Source organism: Colletotrichum phormii (assembly GCF_030913505.1).
Source record: "Colletotrichum phormii strain CBS 102054 chromosome Unknown BDP81scaffold_6, whole genome shotgun sequence".
NCBI classification, from domain to species: domain Eukaryota; kingdom Fungi; phylum Ascomycota; class Sordariomycetes; order Glomerellales; family Glomerellaceae; genus Colletotrichum; species Colletotrichum phormii.
The window spans coordinates 40,292-58,640 of NW_026851448.1; the positions used below are offsets into that span (position 1 = coordinate 40,292).

Here is an 18,349-nt window from a genome sequence, read left to right on the forward strand (position 1 = left end):
AAGGGGTCTACCACAGAGGCGACGAAGGCTTTGTCATGATAGATACGAACTCAACTCTTTTCCTCATTGTTTGAGATACCATAGCCTCCCATACCGTCTAAGGATGAACGACCATACCCCGGAAAGCTTCCGCTGTGCTCTACAAAACTTGCTCATGCGTCGTCAGTCGATGCCGGGACTGATTCGACTCGAGCTCCATATCCAGACCTACCCCCGACGCTCGAGTGAAAACGCCATCCCTTACAGCAAAGCGATCAGACTTGGAGGCCTTCGCCAGACGGCCCACGTCATCGTCAGTGGCAACTCTTGCGTCGTGGAGCAAGTTTGCCAGCTCGGGACTTTCTGATATTTGCGCAACAGTGTGCCACGCATTCTCGGGTAGACTGTACCGCGTAGACCGGAACAGCACGGCAGCCGCAGCGAACGAGGCCAGGAAGACGACCAAGATCCCCACGACGGCTAGGTACCCCCTAAAACGCCATGGGATTGATGTCAACTCAAATGTGACAACATCCGCGGTGTCCGTTCCGGGTGCGGCATAATTGGGAGAGAACGCGCTGAGAAAGTCGTAGTAGACAAGCCGCGCAAGGGTAAAGTACACCGCCTGCATCGCACGGGCCGGATACCCCGTCTCGTCAATAGTGTCACCAAATAGTCGCTCATACACCACGTCGCTGGTACCGTCCTGGGAATCGAAATTGGGAGCACAGTAGAGGCAGAAGGCGATGGGCATAGAAGGCATCCGGAAGTAGGTGACCCGGTCGAAGAACCATGTCAGGGAGCGGTCGGCGGCGTACTGTTGCCATTGAGAGCCATCGCGAGCCTCGGATAAGGCCGAGTCTAAACTGTCTTTGCTGATGGACAGAATCTGGCGGTCTTCGTGGGATAGCGAGGAGGCGTCCTTGACGGCGCCTAGTTGTCTGCGCACTGCGCTCGTGTCGTAGATCTCTCTCTCAACATCCCATTCGTAGGTTGGTTCTGTTCTGTTGCTTGAGCTGGTTGCGGAAACGTTGAGATACTGGACCGAGTCCGGGTAGCTGTCAGGAAGGACTTGCTGTTAGTTAGACACTACCGCAGGGGAGAACTTTGTAGAGCAGCCGGGCTCAAAGAGATTTGGGTACTCACTTATAGAATTGTGCACACATCGTCATGTTGAAGTTGATATACTGGTCTTTCTCAGCGGTGTCAGAGTCAACAAGCCTAATATGCAAAGACTCCCTTGTCCACGGGCCAATGCCTGTCGAACTCAGCACCTTTACCGTCGATCTCAAGCTATCAGAGCTCATGTTTCTCTGAAGCCTCCCCGCATCCCACACGATTCTCATCGTCGTCATCCTCGTGGTATTGTGAAGAGACCAGTCAAATGACGTCCAGTTTAGTGTCTCGTACGCGCAAATCTGCCAATCGTACTGGCTCCCCATGTATCCCGTCACAGGGCAGCTAAAGTTAAAGTTCATATTATCCGTCCACATTAACCCCACCGCAGCAGCAACGTCCACGTCGGGATCGAGCCGTATCGACCCGTCTGTCCCGTTACACGGGCGGACGTTACTCAGCTGCGGCCTCGTGCAGACGAACCGCGTATCGAGGACTCTGGCCATGCCCTGGAACTCGAGGAGCGACTCGCGTTCCTGCTGCGATGCCACCGGGAGGAAAGCCCTGACCGTTGGGCCGGTATCATCGAGTTCTTTCCCCTCTGCTGCCGTGCCCGTATACTCTGCAAAGGTCTCTGTGAGCCGCGGACGTTGGATCCAGTAGTTATGGGCGTACCCAGAGACGGCTTCTGGCGGCCGACCGCTCAAGAGGTTTCCCGTCATAAAAGTGTACGCATTGGATACCGAGTCCGGAAAAGTGACGACCCGACGCTGCTCGAGATCCGCTACGAGGAGCGTGGATGTGAACTGCGTGGCAATTGTCGTGATAGCCAAGAGCGCGAATACCACGCGGACCAGTGGCTGAAGCGACGAGCTTGTGAGGGCGAGGAGACTGAGGGATAGCGGACCATCACTTGAAAAGCGCGCGACGGAGACTTGGGCGATGTCGTGGAGGTATACGCCCCTCCGCTCGACCGCGACGGATGTAATCATGGCCGTTGCTGCCGTCGCTAGTATGCCTATCGCGGTCCGGATGACGACGGCGGATAGAGTTATGCTTAGTTGGAGCCGGTTCGGGGCGAGGACCCATTTCCGCCAGCGAACGTCTTGGTGGGGTGCCCACCATAGCCATGATATGAAGGCGACGGCGCCTGCGAGGAAGAGCAACGATGCGACGAGACTGGATTTGAGGAAAAGACTGAGGCGTTTCGGTGCCTGGTTGGGTATTCTCTTTGATTTACGGCTTGCGTCGCCATGTTGTCCTTCGATGGGCCGAACTTGACTGAGCTGTTGGCTCTTGTTCGTATTGAGGGGCGACCGGTTGGAGGTGTCGCGATCTAGAGGTTGATACATGATCGGCTCCCATTCAGGATCAACATTTGCTGTGTTGAAATGCACACAGTCTCATCCCCAACAAGATTTTTCACAGCGGATCTTCACTTCGATGTTGAGATTTAAGACCACTCTAGTCGCCACACAAAGCGAAATATGTTCTGCAGGATGATACCCATGGCTCAGTCAGCCAGCCCTGTGGAGATCTTCAGTGAAAGAAACAAAGTGAGGCTGCGTGCTTATTTATATCCACTGAGCAACGTAGCCGAGCCCCAACATACGACCATTAGGCAGTGATTTCTTGCAGGGTCACTAGAAGAAGGCGACGATTGACGTGTAAATACAGGGGATTGCCACCATTCAGATGCTCTGAAATTGCGGTTTTCCGACTTGCTTACACCCCAGGACCTGGCAAATATGCACAACATCCCAATGGCGAGCATCTCTCGACGCTTAGAACTGCCCGAGAAAAGCTTGCAGTCCACATCAGTTCAGCATGATTTCGATCTTGACGTCTCTTTTCAGTCATGAGAAAGCCCGCAGATTGTCGAAGAGTTGCACAGGTCAATGAGGCTTCTTCAAATTGAACAGGGGCCGGTCATTCATCAACTTTACTCAATTCGTGCACGAGACACAATCGCAACGTTTGACGGCTTTCTCACTGAGCTAAGCCGCCTAAAATGACTGGACCTTCTGTGATCCCAGCATCACGGACCCTGTGGAGTTTCTAACATGTAAAATCTGTGCCCGGGTGTAGAACGCATTTAAGCATAGAAAGCCCAGCGATTCGCGTCGCCTGCATAATACTCTATTCAAGTGGTTCCTAATTGTGCGAGTCGTGGCAAGTCGACGGATTTGTTTGATAGCGCGGCCAAGTAGTCACTGCCTGGCTACTAACATCCTGACAACCCCCGCACGTGCCCGGCGAGTAAAGGGAGAATATCTTGGTTTCAGACCGCTCATCCAATTCACCACCAGGTGCTCACCAATATTGAAGCGCGAGATATTACTTGCGGAAAGATTAGAGTCTCTCCTGTTATTGCTTGGCTGAAAAGATGGTGGCGACAAAGGTCACATTACCAGAAGACCTGGGATCAAAATCTTTTGTTATGTTCGATGACTTGGTTTCAAGAGGGAAGCTATTCTACAGTGAATCTCAGAGCGAGATTGTAAGCCACAACGGCTTCGAGGTGCGGATGATATGAATCTCTACCCAACAGGCATTAAATCTTCCGAAAAAACCTCTAATCAGACTCTTCCAGTTCGAGTTCCGCATTAGTCCAGCCTTGAAAAGAAAGCCATATCTAGAGCGAGATGATCCCAAGCGTACGACGGAAAAGGGGCCGTTCCTCCACCCGGATCCCGAATTTGTCGCTGCCCAAGTAGGATCCCATCATGCACTAAAGTTCAATCTATGATGCATGTATCGGCCGGCATTCGTCCTGTATACCCGAGTCTTTGAGCCTCAGACTCGAGATCTCAACCTGGGTGACGTTGAGGCTGCACGTGCTGTGATGGCTGCACTGAAGCCCACTCTGGGGCCTCAACTGATGATTTACAACTGTGGAGTCGACGCCGGATCATCTCAGGGCCACAAGCATGTGCAGATTTTCCCTCAGCCACCTCGACTTTTGCTATATCCTCAAAGAGCGACCTCTGATAGCGATAAGAGATCAGTAATGCCGGTCATTCTCTAGAGCATTGAGTTCAGACTAACACATCATGTGACGCTGACAAATATTCTAACGCAGAGATCGATTCGCGTATCCCTGGGGTTCCTAACCAACATTTTGTGTTGCGGTTAACCCAGGGAGTGACCCCTGAGCAGACCTATCGCAGTCTGCAAAGACTAGTCTGCGCAACTAGAGAGACTCAGACAACCGGCGGGCGAGGCTACGACTACAATGTCATCATGGCTGAAGATTGGATATGCGTGGTGCCGCGGCGACTTGTGGGGAGAGACGGGGTAGGAGCGAATGGTGCAGGCATGGTGGGTCTGGTATGGCTTCGAGACCAGGCAGAGAGAGACGGTTGGGACTCTTTTGGTTTGACAGATCATCTTGTTCAACTTGGTTTACCGAGGGGCTAAAGATTAGAGACTGAAGCTCCTAAACGAATAGAGAAACTTGCTCAACTGGGGCAACCATGTGAAGACTTTTCATTGAGTTGCCTGCCACCGCGTTGAGCGAGTTGTTCTCGCATACAAGCAATCGAAGATCTTAATGTTGCGGATGTCTCCTCAAGCACGGTGGAGTTTCACATTGTGTAGATGGCGCAGCTGAAATCTCGAAACTGTCATATTTCTGGGTTTCTTGGTCCTTTCGTCCATTCTCTTCAAACCTAATCTCGACGGCTGCTTCTTTATTCGAGTATGATGACTATTGCAACTGCACAGTATAACTTTCAATTTTCTTACTCATTTTAGTTGCTTCAATGGATTCCCGAACGTGAAGTCATCAAACAATTGGGTCTAATACGTATGACACTGTCTAGGTACTGTCGACCTAACAAGTACTCAGTTTAAGATGAAGCCTCCTGTGCGGCAGCAAAAGCATGAAGACTGCCTGTAGCTCGAGGATACACAGTCTGACCTGTCCAAGGACCATCGGTCCCGTTGACTCCATCATCCCGGAGACCCAGCTCATCCGGAATACCCCAGCCTCCTCCTCCCGGAGTGTGGATCACACATCGATCGCCTGTCTTCATATCCACCTGACCTCTGGGCCCGATACTGATCCACCTCTCATCGCCATCGTCTGTCTTCTGCACCCAGTAGTTGGCACCGGACTCTCCGTTCTCCCCGCCCATCATTCCGTATGGCTGGTGCACGCGGCGCTCAGAGATGATGCCGTACGTGAGAGGAGCTCGACACTCAAAGTCCCGCACGATACCACAGCCTCCCCGGAACTTTCCATCACCTCCACTATCTTTTCGGATAGAGAACTCGCGGATGAGAACCGGGTAACGCTTCTCAATGATCTCAATGTCCGTCGTTCGGGTGTTGGTCATATGAATTTGGACACCGGAGGCGCCGTGCCAAGTCGGACCGGCGCCCTCACCCCCACAGATTGTTTCACCATAGCCGAAGCCGAAGCCTTCGGAGTTGTCGTCCTTAGGATTCTCTGAGGAGGCTGCAGGATCAACAGAGTTGCCGAAGAACCCGAAACAATTCATGCACCCCTGAGATCCGGCTGCTGCTCTGAATGCCTTGAGAAGTAGATCGACGAGTCGTTGCGAAGTGAGGGTGTTCCCGCAACAGACGGCTGACTGTGGTCCAGGATTCAAGAAAGTGTTCTTCGGAAGAATCACCTTGGTGGGTGCAAGGCAACCTTGATTCAGCGGGATGTCGGATCCGATCAGCAACCGAAGAGTGTAAATCAGAGCCGAGTAAGTGATTGCAGGCGGCGCGTTCATATTGGAGAGCATCTCGCAAGAGGTGCCTGTGAAATCGAAGGTACCAAAGCCGCCTTCATCAATGGTGATGGATACTTGCATCCGTGAGCCATTGTCAAGGTAGTCCACAGCCTTTAACGGCTTCGAACCGAAGCGCATGTATGCGGACGAAAGGTATCTTCGGACGGAGACCTCGGCGTTCTCTTGGATCTTCGCCATATAAAAGTGCACCACTGACCTCCCAAACTCCTCCATGAGTGCCTTGATGAGAACGCTTCCCTTTGTGTTTGCTGCGACTTGGGCCTTAAGATCCGAGAGGTTGTCTGGCAGACGTCGAGAGCCGCTGCAACCCGGGAAGAGTCCAGGGTCAAGGAGGATCTTGACAATGCCCTCTTCGTCGAAATTTCCGTCGCGTATCAGGAAGAAAGACTTGATGGCAGCACCTTCTTGCCAAAGTTCTGTAGAGTCGCTGTTACTCGAGTCAACAAAAGGCTACGATATATACGATGGAGTACTTACGGAGGCATTGAGTTTCCCTTTGATCCACCAATGTCCAGATGATGACCTCTGGATGCGGTGTAGAAACATATCGTCTTGCCATCCTCGTCGAACACTGGTGTTATCACCGTGATATCTGGTGCCATTTAGTCTGCCGCTGCATTTTCATCGAATCACAAGAACCTACCTGGGAGATGGGTTCCTCCAGCTTCGGGGTGATTTGAAACCAGCACATCACCAGGACGGAGACTACCACGATGCAATTCATGCTGATACTTGACCGCATAGCTCATGCTGCCCAAATGAACTGGCACATGCGGAGCATTTGCAACCAGGTCACCTACTGGACTGAAAATAGCACACGAAAAGTCCAATCGCTCCTTAATGTTGAGTGAGATACTTGTCTTTTGCAACGTGCGTCCCATCTGCTCCGCAATGCTCATGAATCGATGTCCGAAGATACTCAGTTTCACAGGGTCAACAACCATCTCATTGGTCTGTACTGCATGGCTCTTGCTAGCCTTTTCGACGAGATCGATCACTACGTGGGAGGTCAGGATCTTTGCTTCGGCTCCGGGGACGACAACGATGGTTTGAGTGTTATCGATGACAATCGCCGGACCCATAATCACAGCGCCAGGTTGCAGACAACTGAGCTGGATGATCTTGGTAGACTGGAGTCCCCCCATTGTGAAGAACGCATCAGTCTGGTAAGTCATTAGTGTGTGGCCGAATGAATATAAACTTCGCCATTGAAATTTTGAACTTACAAGATCATTTTCAACCTTCAGGGCACTTTTGAAAGACAGCGATTTAAGCTCTTCAACCAAGCGGGCGTTATCACTGCTGGACTCGTCCGCTTTTCCAACTCCTCGAACGCGAATGTCGTCAACGTGGACCTTTCTTGTTCTGGGAAATGTGAAGGATAGCTCCCGTAAGTGCTCCCGCTCAAGAGCCGCCAACCAGTCTCCGTCATCTGGTTCCAAAATCATGAAGTTCGTGTCCGTACCGTTGTATCTCAAGTTAAGATAAGATTCGTGTTCGATTGCTGATTGCTCGATGTTCTGTGCCAAAAGACCACCAGTGGCTTTCTCCTTGAGGAAAGATAACCTGTCGTTCAACCTCGGTAGAGACTCCTCTGCTAACATCTCGGAGCTGGGCTCTTGGGCTTCTTGCACCACCTCGGCGAGTGCCATGCCATACGCCGACAGGATACTCGAGTACTTGTGGATGACTATGCGTCCGATTCCAAGCTTCTCAGCAATTTCGCAGGCATGTTGACCACCAGCGCCACCAAAAGTAGCTAGGTTGTGGTCGGCAGTTACGAACCCACGGGCTTCAGTCAAAGCACGGATCGGCCGGCACATAGACTCGTTGGCAACGTCGATGAAGCCTATTGCAACTTCATGTGGCGTCATGGAGCGGCCGGTGTCAGCATTGATCTTGTTGGTGAGCTCTTCAAACTTCTTTGCTACGATATCGGAATCGAGAGGTAGGTTCTCATCCGGACCGAAGATCGCAGGGAAGTAACTCGGAATGAGCCGACCGAGACTATGGTGTAGGCTGTTAGCATCCAGCCTTCTGAAGCGTCATTTTCGGTGTACTCACAAGAGGTTCGCATCAGTCACTGTCAGAGGACCGCTCTTCCTGTAGGAAGCAGGACCAGGATGAGCACCCGCACTCTGCGAGCGAATATCAGTCAACGAGGTTCATCGACATGAGGGACGCTTCAATTTACTTCTGGTCCAACCTTAAATAAGCCATCTCGCCAGAAGAGCATGCTTCCACCACCAGCGGCAACAGTGTTGATGTCTAGTTGGGGGCTTTGGATAGAAACGCCAGCCGTAGTGGACTCAAAGACGTGCTCCAAAGAACCACCGTACCGACTGACATCAGTTGAGGTACCACCCATGTCGAAACCCACAATGGGAGACTTTCCATCATACGAAGTCCTAGCATGGCCGACAACACCACCTAAAGCATCGGAAAGTCAGAATCACTCAGGCCTAGAAGTGATCGAGGGAGACGTACCAGCTGGACCACTCAAGATACCACGCAGCCCACTGAAGGCTTTGTGACTGACTAGACCACCGTCGCTCTGCATGAACTCGCACGAGATGTCATCGAGGTTACCATTTTGAAACTGCTTCGCAAAACCTTCGACATACTGCACAATTTCAGGAGTCAGGTATGCATCCGCCGAAGCTGAGCTTCCGCGAGAGATCATCTTGATCATGTTTGCGCCAACGCTCGATGACGTGGAAATATGGCCGAAGCCGAGGTCGCTCGCAATCTTGGCAACCCTGCTCTCGTGAGCTGGGTACATGTACGAATGCGCAAGGCAAATTGCCAGCGTCTCAATGCCCTTGGACTTGACATCCAAAAGCTTCTGGCGGACCTCGTCCTCGTCGAGGGGTCGGACTACACGAAGCAAGTCGCCGGTCACCCCCCTGACGAACAGTCCCGGGGACTCTTTGGGCTGAGTGCGACTGCTCTTGAAGGCATTCTCATCGTAAGCCTCCACAGTCAGGCGTTCCGAAATTTCGACAACTTCATCGTATAGAAGCTCTGGCTTGCGGATCCCGAGGTCGAAGAGTTTCGGCCTGGACTGATAACCAATATCGAGGAGGTCGCGGAAGCCCTGATTCACAACGAATGCATGTCGAGTTCCTTTCCGCTCCAGTAAAGCTTGAACGGGTGTTAATCGGTATTTTTGTGGACGTAGAGCTTTCAGAGAAAGTCACTTACCGTTCGTAGCCACGGTAGTGCCCATCCGAATAGAGCGGATGAGATCCTTGGGAATAGGAGACCGGCGAGGAATAGCTGTGCCAGACACCATTTCCAAGACACGTCGGATGCCCTCTGCCGGTGCGTCGTCATAGTTGCCCGGGTCTACTGATAGCAGTTTCAACACCACATCACTTTGACCCGGAATCGATGCCCAAACATCTGTAAATGTTCCGCCACGATCTAATGATGTGAGTTAGGCGGTTCCAAAAAGGCAACTGTCATATTCAAACCAACATACCAATCGCGAACTTGACACTTTTAGGCTGAATATTACTCGAAGCCGACTCTTTCGCCATCATGGAATCGCAATTAAATTGTCGCGAAAATCTTCCTCAGATGAACGATTAGTGTCAGGTTCAAGTTTGGTTTTAAACCGCCCTCGTGTTTGATGAGAGCCTCGCTACTGACCTCATACATGGCATTTTCTTCCCGCTATCGACACCGGACTTACATACCCGACAATGCATCGGAACGATATGAGATCTAGATTGAGGCCGTCGTTTCGGCTTGCCATGCAGCTTCACTCCTATCATTGACGGACATCGTCGCACGCATGCCGGTGATCTGCAGCTTATGCATACTGAGCGGCACAAGTGGGGTATGTCGTCTTAGAGGTTGGATAGAATGGAAGGGTGTGATAAGCCACCACCCGACGCTACCTCAAGCACGTCGCCTCGGCCTTCCTGGTGTCTGAATCTTATCGACGGCTGACCGAAGAGTGGAGACCGGGATGCGGCCGCAGAACGAACATGGATGACCCAGATGATAACATTTTCCGATGTTGGTTGATATGCCTACTTTACGTCTTAGTTGACTGCAAGATTAGCTGGGACTGCTGTAGGACTCCCTGGTTTACAATGATAGTCATGGCTAGGTTCGTTGATAGACGTTGGCTCCAGGGATCAGACCCAAGACAAAGCAGCTTGTACAACTTCAAGGGGAATGCTAAGTCTGGATAGACCCTCCAACGGTTATAATACCTGCAATGTCCAGAGCATAAGGTCATCTGCAGACGAAGTTTCCGCCGCCTCTACATCCATCATCAGCTGTTATTTTTGTTCGCTGAGAGTTTGGTGCTTGCTCCAGTGGATACCAAGCAGGTTGCACGGGTTCCGCCAGCAATATGGTCGAAAAGAAGGAAGCCCCAAGCGGCCATGCCGACGACAATGGCATCCAGTCTAGCGTCTCCAATACTCAGGGCCAGTCTGAGATTCTCAAGTCGCCCCAGGATGGAGTCCTTGATGAGGCAGCGACATTCTTGGCCAATGCTGATGCATTCCCACCTATGACGCCCGAGATGGAGAAGAAAATCGTGAAGAAGATTGATGCATGGATGATACCCTTGGTAGGATTTTTGAAACTCTCTAGCCCAACTGCGTGACACCATTCTGATTATGCGAACTTATAGCTATTGTTCACTGCAACTCTCGGTGCAGTTGACAAAGTCCAGATGGGAACGGCGTCTCTCTACGGATTCCAGACAGACAACAAGTTTGTTGGCCAACAATACAGCTGGCTGGGAAGCGTACTACCCTTAGGCGTGAGTGAACCTGGAAGCAGAATTGACAGGTTTCCCGGTGCATTGGAATTGACAAAATTAGCAATTGATCGGATATGTCGTCGCTTCCTATCTTGTTCTCAAGTTCCCGCCCGCAAAGTTCTTATGCGGATCGTCGTTACTTTGGTCTGTCTTAACCTTGCTACATGCTCCATGCAGAAGTTGGTCGGGGTTCATGGCATTGCGCTTCCTCATGGGCTTCATTGAAGCGGCCATCTCCCCATCTCTCACTATCCTCGTATCCAGTTTCTACACCAAACAAGAGCAGCCTCCGAGGAATGCGAGTAAGTTATGGACTTTGAACACAGTTATTCTGTAGCATGTACTTATATCTCCCTTTCAGTTATCTTTGCATACTTTTCATCGGTCTTCAACGGCTTCTTCGCCTGGCTCGTAGGCAAGATCCCCGACTCGGCCCCACTCCTGAAATGGCAGTATCTCTACCTCATCACTGGAACCATAAACGTCCTTTACTCAATCTTCATCTGGTTCACGCTGCCAGATAGCCCCATGAACGCCCGCTTTCTGACCGACGAAGAGAAATATCACGCTACGAAACGCCTCGCAGCTAACCGAACGGGCATCTCCAACAAGGTCTGGAAGTGGGACCAAGTTTGGGAAGCTCTCTTAGACATAAAGATCTGGATCATCTTTATCTTCAACATTTTCATCAACATTCCGAATGGCGGGCTCGTCAATTTTGGAAGCATCATTATTAACAATCTCGGCTTCACTTCGCTGGAGGCGAGCTTATTGACCATGCCGTTTGGTGTTCTGGCTACCTCTAGTGCATGGGCCTTCAGCTATCTTGCCGCTAGATGGCATAACCGAAGGACGTTGGTGGCGTGCATCGCTCTCATGTTGCCGATCTTGGGTACTGGATTGGTACATGGGTTTCCCAGGTCAAATGTGCCGGCCCAGATGGTCGGACTATACTTCATGTACTTCTACTGGCGTAAGTTGTCATTGAATATCTGGGAAAATATCTGGGAAAATACATGTAGTCTCTAACAGAGTCCATAATAGCTCCTTATGTCGTTGGGATATCGCTTCCACAAGCCAACACAGCAGGTCAGACGAAAAAGGCAGTGTGCTTTAGTCTGGTCCAAGTTGGCTATGCGGCCGGCAACTTGATCGGACCCCAGACGTTTCGGGCCGAGCAAGCACCCAAGTATTCCGGAGCCATCATCGCGATGCTGACAAGCTATGGTGTTTCTGTCTTGCTGATGCTGGCATATTGGCTTGTCGCCTCCTGGGAGAACAAGAAACGGGACAAGAAGTACGGCAAACCTCAGGAACTGCAAGAAGGAACCGTTGATGGGTTCGTGGATATCACGGACAAGGAGCAGAAAGATTTCAGATATACCACTTGAGTAGTATATAATAAGCCAAGGGACAATCCCCGAAGGAATTTTGCAGATAACAGTGAAAAAGATATAGCAAATAACATAAGCACCAGGATTCAACTGAACTTAAGCAAGACTCATGGCATCATAGCGCCCCTCTAAAACAGCCCAACCTTGCTTCCCTTTACAGGAGTCAATATCTCGCGCTTTCCAAACATTCTCAATGATTTGTCTCGCTTTTCTGACGTTCCCTAACTGCCGTGTTTGTTGTAGTAAGTGTAGTCGCTCCAGTATCAACTTCCTGTCGCTATCAGATTCTGAGCGGACTCCAAGTGTCGCAACTATGAAAAGTGGCCAAAGAACAGTATTTGTTTGAAGAGAGGTATGCGGAAGAAGTTCCAAGATTTTGTCTGTGAGTCTGATCATGTGTGGATCCGAGGGGTTTGACTCGTCAACTCGCGCGTAAAAGTATAACAGGCATGTGAGTCTTTTCAGCTCCGGAACTAACCAGGGGGTCTCTTCCTTTGCAGACTTAGGAGATAATTCGCTTGATGATGGAACTGATATTTCCTTCAATAGGTGCAAGTTTCTCTCGATTGTATCTCGCTTTTGCTGCCAGGAACTCGCCCTTTCAAGAATGTCGTCATGATACTGTAGTGCGCCGCCAGTACCACAGGATGCCTGGCCGGCGAGGTCTGAAATTTCGGACAATAGAGCTACCTGACGTCTTGAGCAGCCTGAAAGGCTTTCAAGCGTGGATTCCTCGCTATAGAGGAGATGACGGAGGCTGCTGGTGCTGTCTTGCATCCCCGGATTCGTTCCAGCAGTTGAAGCGAGGGCGTCATGATATGTGAAGTAAGCAGCTGCGAAGTCAAAAAGCTCCTTAGAGTCTGATGGTATGGTCTGGTTTGATGCCAGCTCATTCATCAAGAATGACTTGCCAAAATTGGCATGGACTTTCCAAGCATCAGAGCAGTCATGTAGGATCTGAAATCATTTAGTACTTGCACATGTATGAACATGTCTAGAAGTAGTGAAGCCAGATCAACTTACCTCGAAGAAACACATCATCATGGTGGAAGCCATAATTTCTTGGGCAAGCATACTCGCATTCGGCTTCCCCTCCGCTTCCGACATGGAATAGGCAAGCACGTGGCCGCGCAATAGTTCCAGAGCTCGGTTTCGATGATCCCAGATTCGGACAGTACTTTCACCATGCCCCAGCGCCTGCATTTGTTGGGCTGACACGGCCAAGATGGCCTGTAAGACCGGGCCGTGTGGCGATGATGCTGCAATTCGAAGGACGATCTGACGATATGGGTTTTTGACACAACTCACGACACATCGTGGAGCTATGAAGTTGTCGAAATAGTGCCATAAATGGGCCTCGTTATCCTGCAAACCAACTAAAGACAAATTGAAGCGTGGTAATGATGGCGAATACCTCGAGATTTTGTCCGCAGGTATCTTGCGTGCCCTTTGGGTTGACGTTTCATACACCGGCATGTCGATGATGATCCCGGCAGGTGTACCTTCAAAGTCATGTGCATGACTATTTAGGAACATCCACTCTTCAGTATCTCCATCAATATTTGATGATGATGAACGTCTTTTGGAAAAGCTTCGCTGCTGCAGCTCCCATCCAGAGGCGGCTTGCCAACTTAGTTTGAGTTCATATCGGCAGACTAGTCCTAGGCGCCGACAGTGATCGCATATTGGACGTTGTTCTACAGACTCGGTCAGAATTTCAACTCGATCGAAGCTCTCGGTAGAAAATTGGGACGAACCGGGACATTTCACATGGCGTCCTGTGATGCATGCAGTTTGAGCTGGCTGGTACTTCGTGATTACGACTAAGTTTACGGAGTACTTACCTCTACATGTGCGGCATCCACTTCTCGCCCGAAAGTCCCCACTTCTCCGCCGACGCGCCGGGCCATTGTGGTCGGACATGCTCAGTATATCTTCCCTCTACGGTACGACAGGAAGATGGGGTTTCTCCATATTGGTAGGTGAGTAGATGGTGGTTCCCTCTACGGAGCTATGGCAAATTAATGGTATGTTCAGCGTTGAACTGCAGATAAGACTTCGGAACCTCGAACAGAGACGATAACAACCAGGGGTAGAGGTTGTCAGCCTCAGCGGAGGAAGGCCGACACAGTCTCTCTACCCCGCAGATACATGCAACGTATGAGGGTGAAGATAGGCGACGATACGGACGGAGGGGGGGTCCCGGTTCGGCTTCGGTGAGAGAGGGTGCCGACAACGTGGCACTAGACTGGGGTCGCCGTTTCCACTTCCCCGCGGTGGACTTCTTATCTCGGACACCTTTGCCGTGGGTGGCCTGGCTCCGACCTGCGCGGCCCTCAATCCGACGTCGGAGCTGAGTGTGACTTGGCTCGCGGAACTCAAAATTGACGTCATTCCGCCTTAATCCTCTGACTTTGAATCTTCCTTTGCCATAAACCAAAAAGAAAAATAGTCAAGATGCCTGACCTGCAAGACTCAATATTGATCGTTGGTGGCGGCACTTTCGGGCTGTCGGCAGCTTACCATTTCACCCGAGCCGGATACAAATCCATCACGATTCTCGAAAAGGGAAAGTCAATCCCTTCATCCCTTTCGGCAGGCAACGACGTCAACAAAATTGTCCGTGCAGAATATGAAGACCCTTTCTACACCGAGCTGGCCTTGCAAGCCATGTCGGAATGGACCGATAACGAGCTATTCGCACCGCACTACCACCAGACGGGATACCTCCTAGCCAACTCATCAGCGGCGCCGGAAAAGACGAAAAAGACCCTGGCTAAATCTCTCGAGAGCATCCGCGTGCATCCAACCTGGGCTGGCAGGATTGACCCGATCAAGAGCAGGGAGGACATCACTAAAGCTGCGCCGGCGCTTGACGGACCCATGGAAGGGTGGGAAGGGTACTTCAACCAGTTCGCAGGTTATGCGCATTCGGCAAATGCTCTCAAGGCGATCTATGAATACGTCAAAGCTCAGGGTGTTGAAATTCACACTGGGGAGGAGGTTGCGAGTCTCACGTACGAAAGGGACAAGTGTATAGGCGCCCGCACGACTTCCGGGAAAGATTTTACGGCCGCAACCACGATCCTCACGGTCGGAGCTTCGCTCGGAAACGTGCTACCGTCTGTCGGTCGTCAAGTTACCGCAAAGGCATGGAGTGTCCTGCATATACAACTAGAGCCGGAGGAAGCAGCACAATTGAAGGGTATACCAGTCACATACGCCCGAGACCTGGGATTCTTCTTCGAGCCAGAACCTGGCACAGGGATCCTGAAGCTGTCTCCAAGTGGTGGAGGCTACACCAACTACTCGACGACGACAGGCCTGTCTACGCCGCCAGAGAAGAACGACTTCGTGCCCGAGGCTGATGTGCGTCGGATTCGGAGGCTGCTCCAGGAAACGCTTCCGTTCCTGGCTGATAGGCCTTTTGTAGACCAACATATCTGCTGGTGCGCTGATACAGCGGACTCTGATTATATTATTGATGCTGTGCCTGGAAAGAAGGGCCTGTATCTGGCGACGGGCGACTCGGGTCACGGCTTCAAAATGCTTCCGGTGGTTGGACAATGGATCAAGGACTTGGTAGAGAAGGGGGAGCAGGATATTGTGCGGTGGAAGTGGAAGGAAGGCAGCGATGCTGGTCAGAACGTCAGTTGGCGAGCGGGCGAGGTGGTGGATTTGAAAGACATCGATCACGGATCAGCGCAGTAACGAACGGCCTTCGATAAAAAGAAACAAAGTTCCGAATCCAAATTGTGACAAAAGTGCTCATTCAAGATGCCTAATGCATTACATAAGTGGGCATTCTTAATATTCGTCGCACTCATATCATCGTTTTGATGGTGGTCTCAGTGAGTGTTAGGCCCATCTGAAGATACAATGATGTTGACGTCAGCGCTACATAATCGAGATGACCGCCACATTCTCAGCGCGACGGTTTCGATTTCCACGTGGTTTACGCTCATAGAAGATTGTGTGAGAGTGTCTGGGCTGTCTTTGTCAGTGAGTTGAGCGCGTCATGACTATGGAATAGGCCCCAAACACAAGCTTTTGCTGGGTGCTATAAGTGAACGTGTTGTGCAGTTGAGGAAATCTTTTGAGCCCGTTATCCAGCCCTCGCCAATGTCACGATTTCCCATTAGAAAACACTATCTCACATCGACTTGTTCACAACCCTCAAGAATCTTTCGCCGCACATTCTTCACAAACGTCAAAATGTCTTCGGATTCCGGCCACATCAACTTCCCTGGCAAGACCTCCGCCACCCCAGGCGAAGAATTCGAGGTCCGCCAAACCTCAACCACCGAAGATTACCATCCCAACCCGTCCAAGTCAATCCCGCTTACACCCGCGCGTCAGCGACTGATCGACGATATCATCGCGCTATACTCGATGGAGCCCACGGTTGAGCGCGTGAAGCGATACACCGCTGACTGCGTGTACGATGACCAGTTCGTCTACGCCAACGATCGGTACAAGATGGCCGGGCAGTGGTTCGCCTTACCCAAGCTCTTCAATGCGAGCATCAATGAGGGTTATGAGATTGTCAAGAACGACCGCGATCTGATCCAATTCAGAAACGAGCAGAGCTGGACTTTCAAGCTCATTCCAAAGACTGCGACTATCAATGCGCTCGTCAGTCTTAGCTTGGACCCTGGCACCGTCGATAGTGATTTCATCCAGGTCAAGTACCACAAGGACCAGGCCAATGACAAGGACTACAGTCACGAGTAAGCTCTGCACTAATTCCGAGACTGAATAACGTGAGGCTAATCAGATATCACAGGGGCGTTGGGTTTTCGTTCAAGAAGTGGCAGGCGGACAACGTTATCAAGGTTATGGATAGTAAAGAGGTCGAAGCTTTCGCTGCGGATAAGGATGCCAGCAAGAACAAGGTGAAGAAGTATGGCACTGGCAAGACCGAAGGGGATGCACCTATTAAAGATCTCTGAGGTATTGGTCATGAGAGACTTATGTGGACACGGGCTGGTCTCGCTCACTGGTTTGAAAAGTCGGTCAAATAGAATAGCTCCTTCGTCGCATGAGTTCCGTAATGACCATGGGCGAAAAAACGAACTTTACAGAAGATCTCTGGGTGCGTCGCGATGAAAGAGTTGGAACGTGCCTTTCGGCGTTGCTTCACTAGATAAAGTATTTCTTCTGCCTCGTCAACCTTTCAATGTTATCACACAGCGTCAGATAAATACTCTTCGAGTCAATGTCAACACATTCGGGTGCGTTTTATCAACGATATGAACTGAATCCACATAAATCTGGAAATGAGTTGCATTCCCAGTGCTGCCTACGGAAAATTCGTGGGTGAGGAGTTCGCGACCTGCATGCGCAGCCGATGAATAAACAAATGGCTAAATTTGGACGAAATTGGAATGCGCAGCTTGTTATTAAGCTTCGCCGGACAGCGAAATCCTGCAGCCTGTTCTAATCATGTAAGCGCTACTGCGGGTGGTGGTTGGGCCGAGAACAAGGATTAGTTGCCCATTAGCGTGGGAGGATTTTCTCCCCATCAGAATCAAGTGTGCAGTCTCCAGGATGACTTCGACTTACACCTGAAAGACCGAAAGTAACGAGAGGATTCTGAAGATGTTGGCGACGCATTATAAGGTTCCTTGCTGCTATACGGCTCCAGTCATGTTCGTGTCGTGTGGTGTTCGACATGTTGCTAGGCGAGGTTACATAGTGCTCGGCGCACGCTGAAGACCTGTTAGTACTGCTGACGGAAGGGCTGCAGATTCAATGCAAAAGTTTACTGAGCGGGTTTCTATCAACTTGGGTTGGACATGGACTTAGAGAAACACCTCGAGTATCGTGACCACCAGACATGATCAATAAACATCGTCTTAACTGTGAGCCTAGAGGCAGACTGACTGACGGGCACCACGTGGAGTGGAAGGATGAGAAACAAACAGTTAAACATAGACCGACCGAATCCCACAGCCCTACTTGGCAGCTCCAACCAACAACTAAATGCTGACAGCACTCCTCCGGACGAACAGACTCCCGTCCCTCTCCACCATGTTTCGCTGTTTGTTTCCCAGAAGGGTCCCAGAGGACTGGCACGACTTCCGTGCACCGCCGACGTCAGCCCCGGGGCCGTCAGCACAAACATGCAGCAGCCTGCGATATTCCAGACTCGTGGCTAGGGTTCTAAGATTGCTGGTCAGCAGCATGACCCCGGATTAAGCAATGAGGCTACAGCTTACTGACATTTTGGCACCCATTTGGACAATGAGTACTATCTTGATGTAGCCTATGTCGGTATGATTCCAAACCCATCAGCAGAAGGATCC

The 18,349-nt window shown here is 51.0% G+C and overlaps 7 protein-coding genes across 7 annotated transcripts; 4 read left to right on the top strand and 3 right to left on the bottom strand.

Moving 5' to 3' along the window:
• Positions 1 to 139: 139 nt before the first annotated feature.
• BDP81DRAFT_392045 (uncharacterized protein) lies at positions 140 to 2,447 on the bottom strand (the record flags this gene model as incomplete). The annotated part of the gene is made up of 2 exons (XM_060587650.1): positions 140 to 1,037; positions 1,126 to 2,447. 2 exons carry the CDS (start codon positions 2,445 to 2,447, stop codon positions 140 to 142), a joined length of 2,220 nt encoding a protein of 739 aa, XP_060447197.1.
• Positions 2,448 to 3,390: 943 nt separating this feature from the next.
• On the top strand, positions 3,391 to 4,515 carry BDP81DRAFT_479734 (uncharacterized protein; the record flags this gene model as incomplete). The annotated part of the gene is made up of 4 exons (XM_060594896.1): positions 3,391 to 3,616; positions 3,689 to 3,808; positions 3,890 to 4,102; positions 4,180 to 4,515. Exons 1-4 carry the CDS (start codon positions 3,482 to 3,484, stop codon positions 4,513 to 4,515), a joined length of 804 nt encoding a protein of 267 aa, XP_060447198.1. The 5' UTR covers positions 3,391 to 3,481.
• Positions 4,516 to 4,946: 431 nt separating this feature from the next.
• BDP81DRAFT_447581 (Hydantoinase B/oxoprolinase-domain-containing protein) lies at positions 4,947 to 9,403 on the bottom strand (the record flags this gene model as incomplete). Its single annotated transcript, XM_060592200.1, has 9 exons — positions 4,947 to 6,288; positions 6,339 to 6,453; positions 6,505 to 7,024; positions 7,088 to 7,880; positions 7,926 to 7,999; positions 8,056 to 8,291; positions 8,349 to 9,005; positions 9,066 to 9,287; positions 9,346 to 9,403. The coding sequence occupies 9 exons, from the start codon at positions 9,401 to 9,403 to the stop codon at positions 4,947 to 4,949; spliced, it is 4,017 nt and encodes a 1,338-aa protein (XP_060447199.1).
• An 827-nt stretch (positions 9,404 to 10,230) lies between these two features.
• BDP81DRAFT_315283 (allantoate permease) lies at positions 10,231 to 12,038 on the top strand (the record flags this gene model as incomplete). Its single annotated transcript, XM_060584078.1, has 5 exons — positions 10,231 to 10,452; positions 10,516 to 10,647; positions 10,709 to 10,949; positions 11,009 to 11,620; positions 11,692 to 12,038. 5 exons carry the CDS (start codon positions 10,231 to 10,233, stop codon positions 12,036 to 12,038), a joined length of 1,554 nt encoding a protein of 517 aa, XP_060447200.1.
• Positions 12,039 to 12,137: 99 nt separating this feature from the next.
• BDP81DRAFT_314708 (fungal-specific transcription factor domain-containing protein) lies at positions 12,138 to 13,517 on the bottom strand (the record flags this gene model as incomplete). Its single annotated transcript, XM_060584021.1, has 2 exons — positions 12,138 to 12,998; positions 13,065 to 13,517. 2 exons carry the CDS (start codon positions 13,515 to 13,517, stop codon positions 12,138 to 12,140), a joined length of 1,314 nt encoding a protein of 437 aa, XP_060447201.1.
• Positions 13,518 to 14,416: 899 nt separating this feature from the next.
• Positions 14,417 to 15,810, top strand: BDP81DRAFT_422303 (FAD dependent oxidoreductase). The gene has a single exon (XM_060589975.1). It carries the CDS (start codon positions 14,499 to 14,501, stop codon positions 15,750 to 15,752), a length of 1,254 nt encoding a protein of 417 aa, XP_060447202.1. The 5' UTR covers positions 14,417 to 14,498; the 3' UTR covers positions 15,753 to 15,810.
• A 305-nt stretch (positions 15,811 to 16,115) lies between these two features.
• Positions 16,116 to 17,347, top strand: BDP81DRAFT_422304 (uncharacterized protein). The gene is made up of 2 exons (XM_060589976.1): positions 16,116 to 16,771; positions 16,828 to 17,347. Exons 1-2 carry the CDS (start codon positions 16,164 to 16,166, stop codon positions 16,991 to 16,993), a joined length of 774 nt encoding a protein of 257 aa, XP_060447203.1. The 5' UTR covers positions 16,116 to 16,163; the 3' UTR covers positions 16,994 to 17,347.
• Positions 17,348 to 18,349: the final 1,002 nt, after the last annotated feature.

Coding starts and splice junctions, on each gene's coding strand:
- BDP81DRAFT_422303 (XM_060589975.1), top strand. CDS start 14,499: ATGCCTGACCTGCAAGACTCAATATTGATCGTTGGTGGCGGCACTTTC.
- BDP81DRAFT_422304 (XM_060589976.1), top strand. CDS start 16,164: ATGTCACGATTTCCCATTAGAAAACACTATCTCACATCGACTTGTTCA. Junction 16,772..16,827: donor GACAAGGACTACAGTCACGA/GTAAGCTCTGCA, acceptor CAGATATCACAG/GGGCGTTGGGTTTTCGTTCA.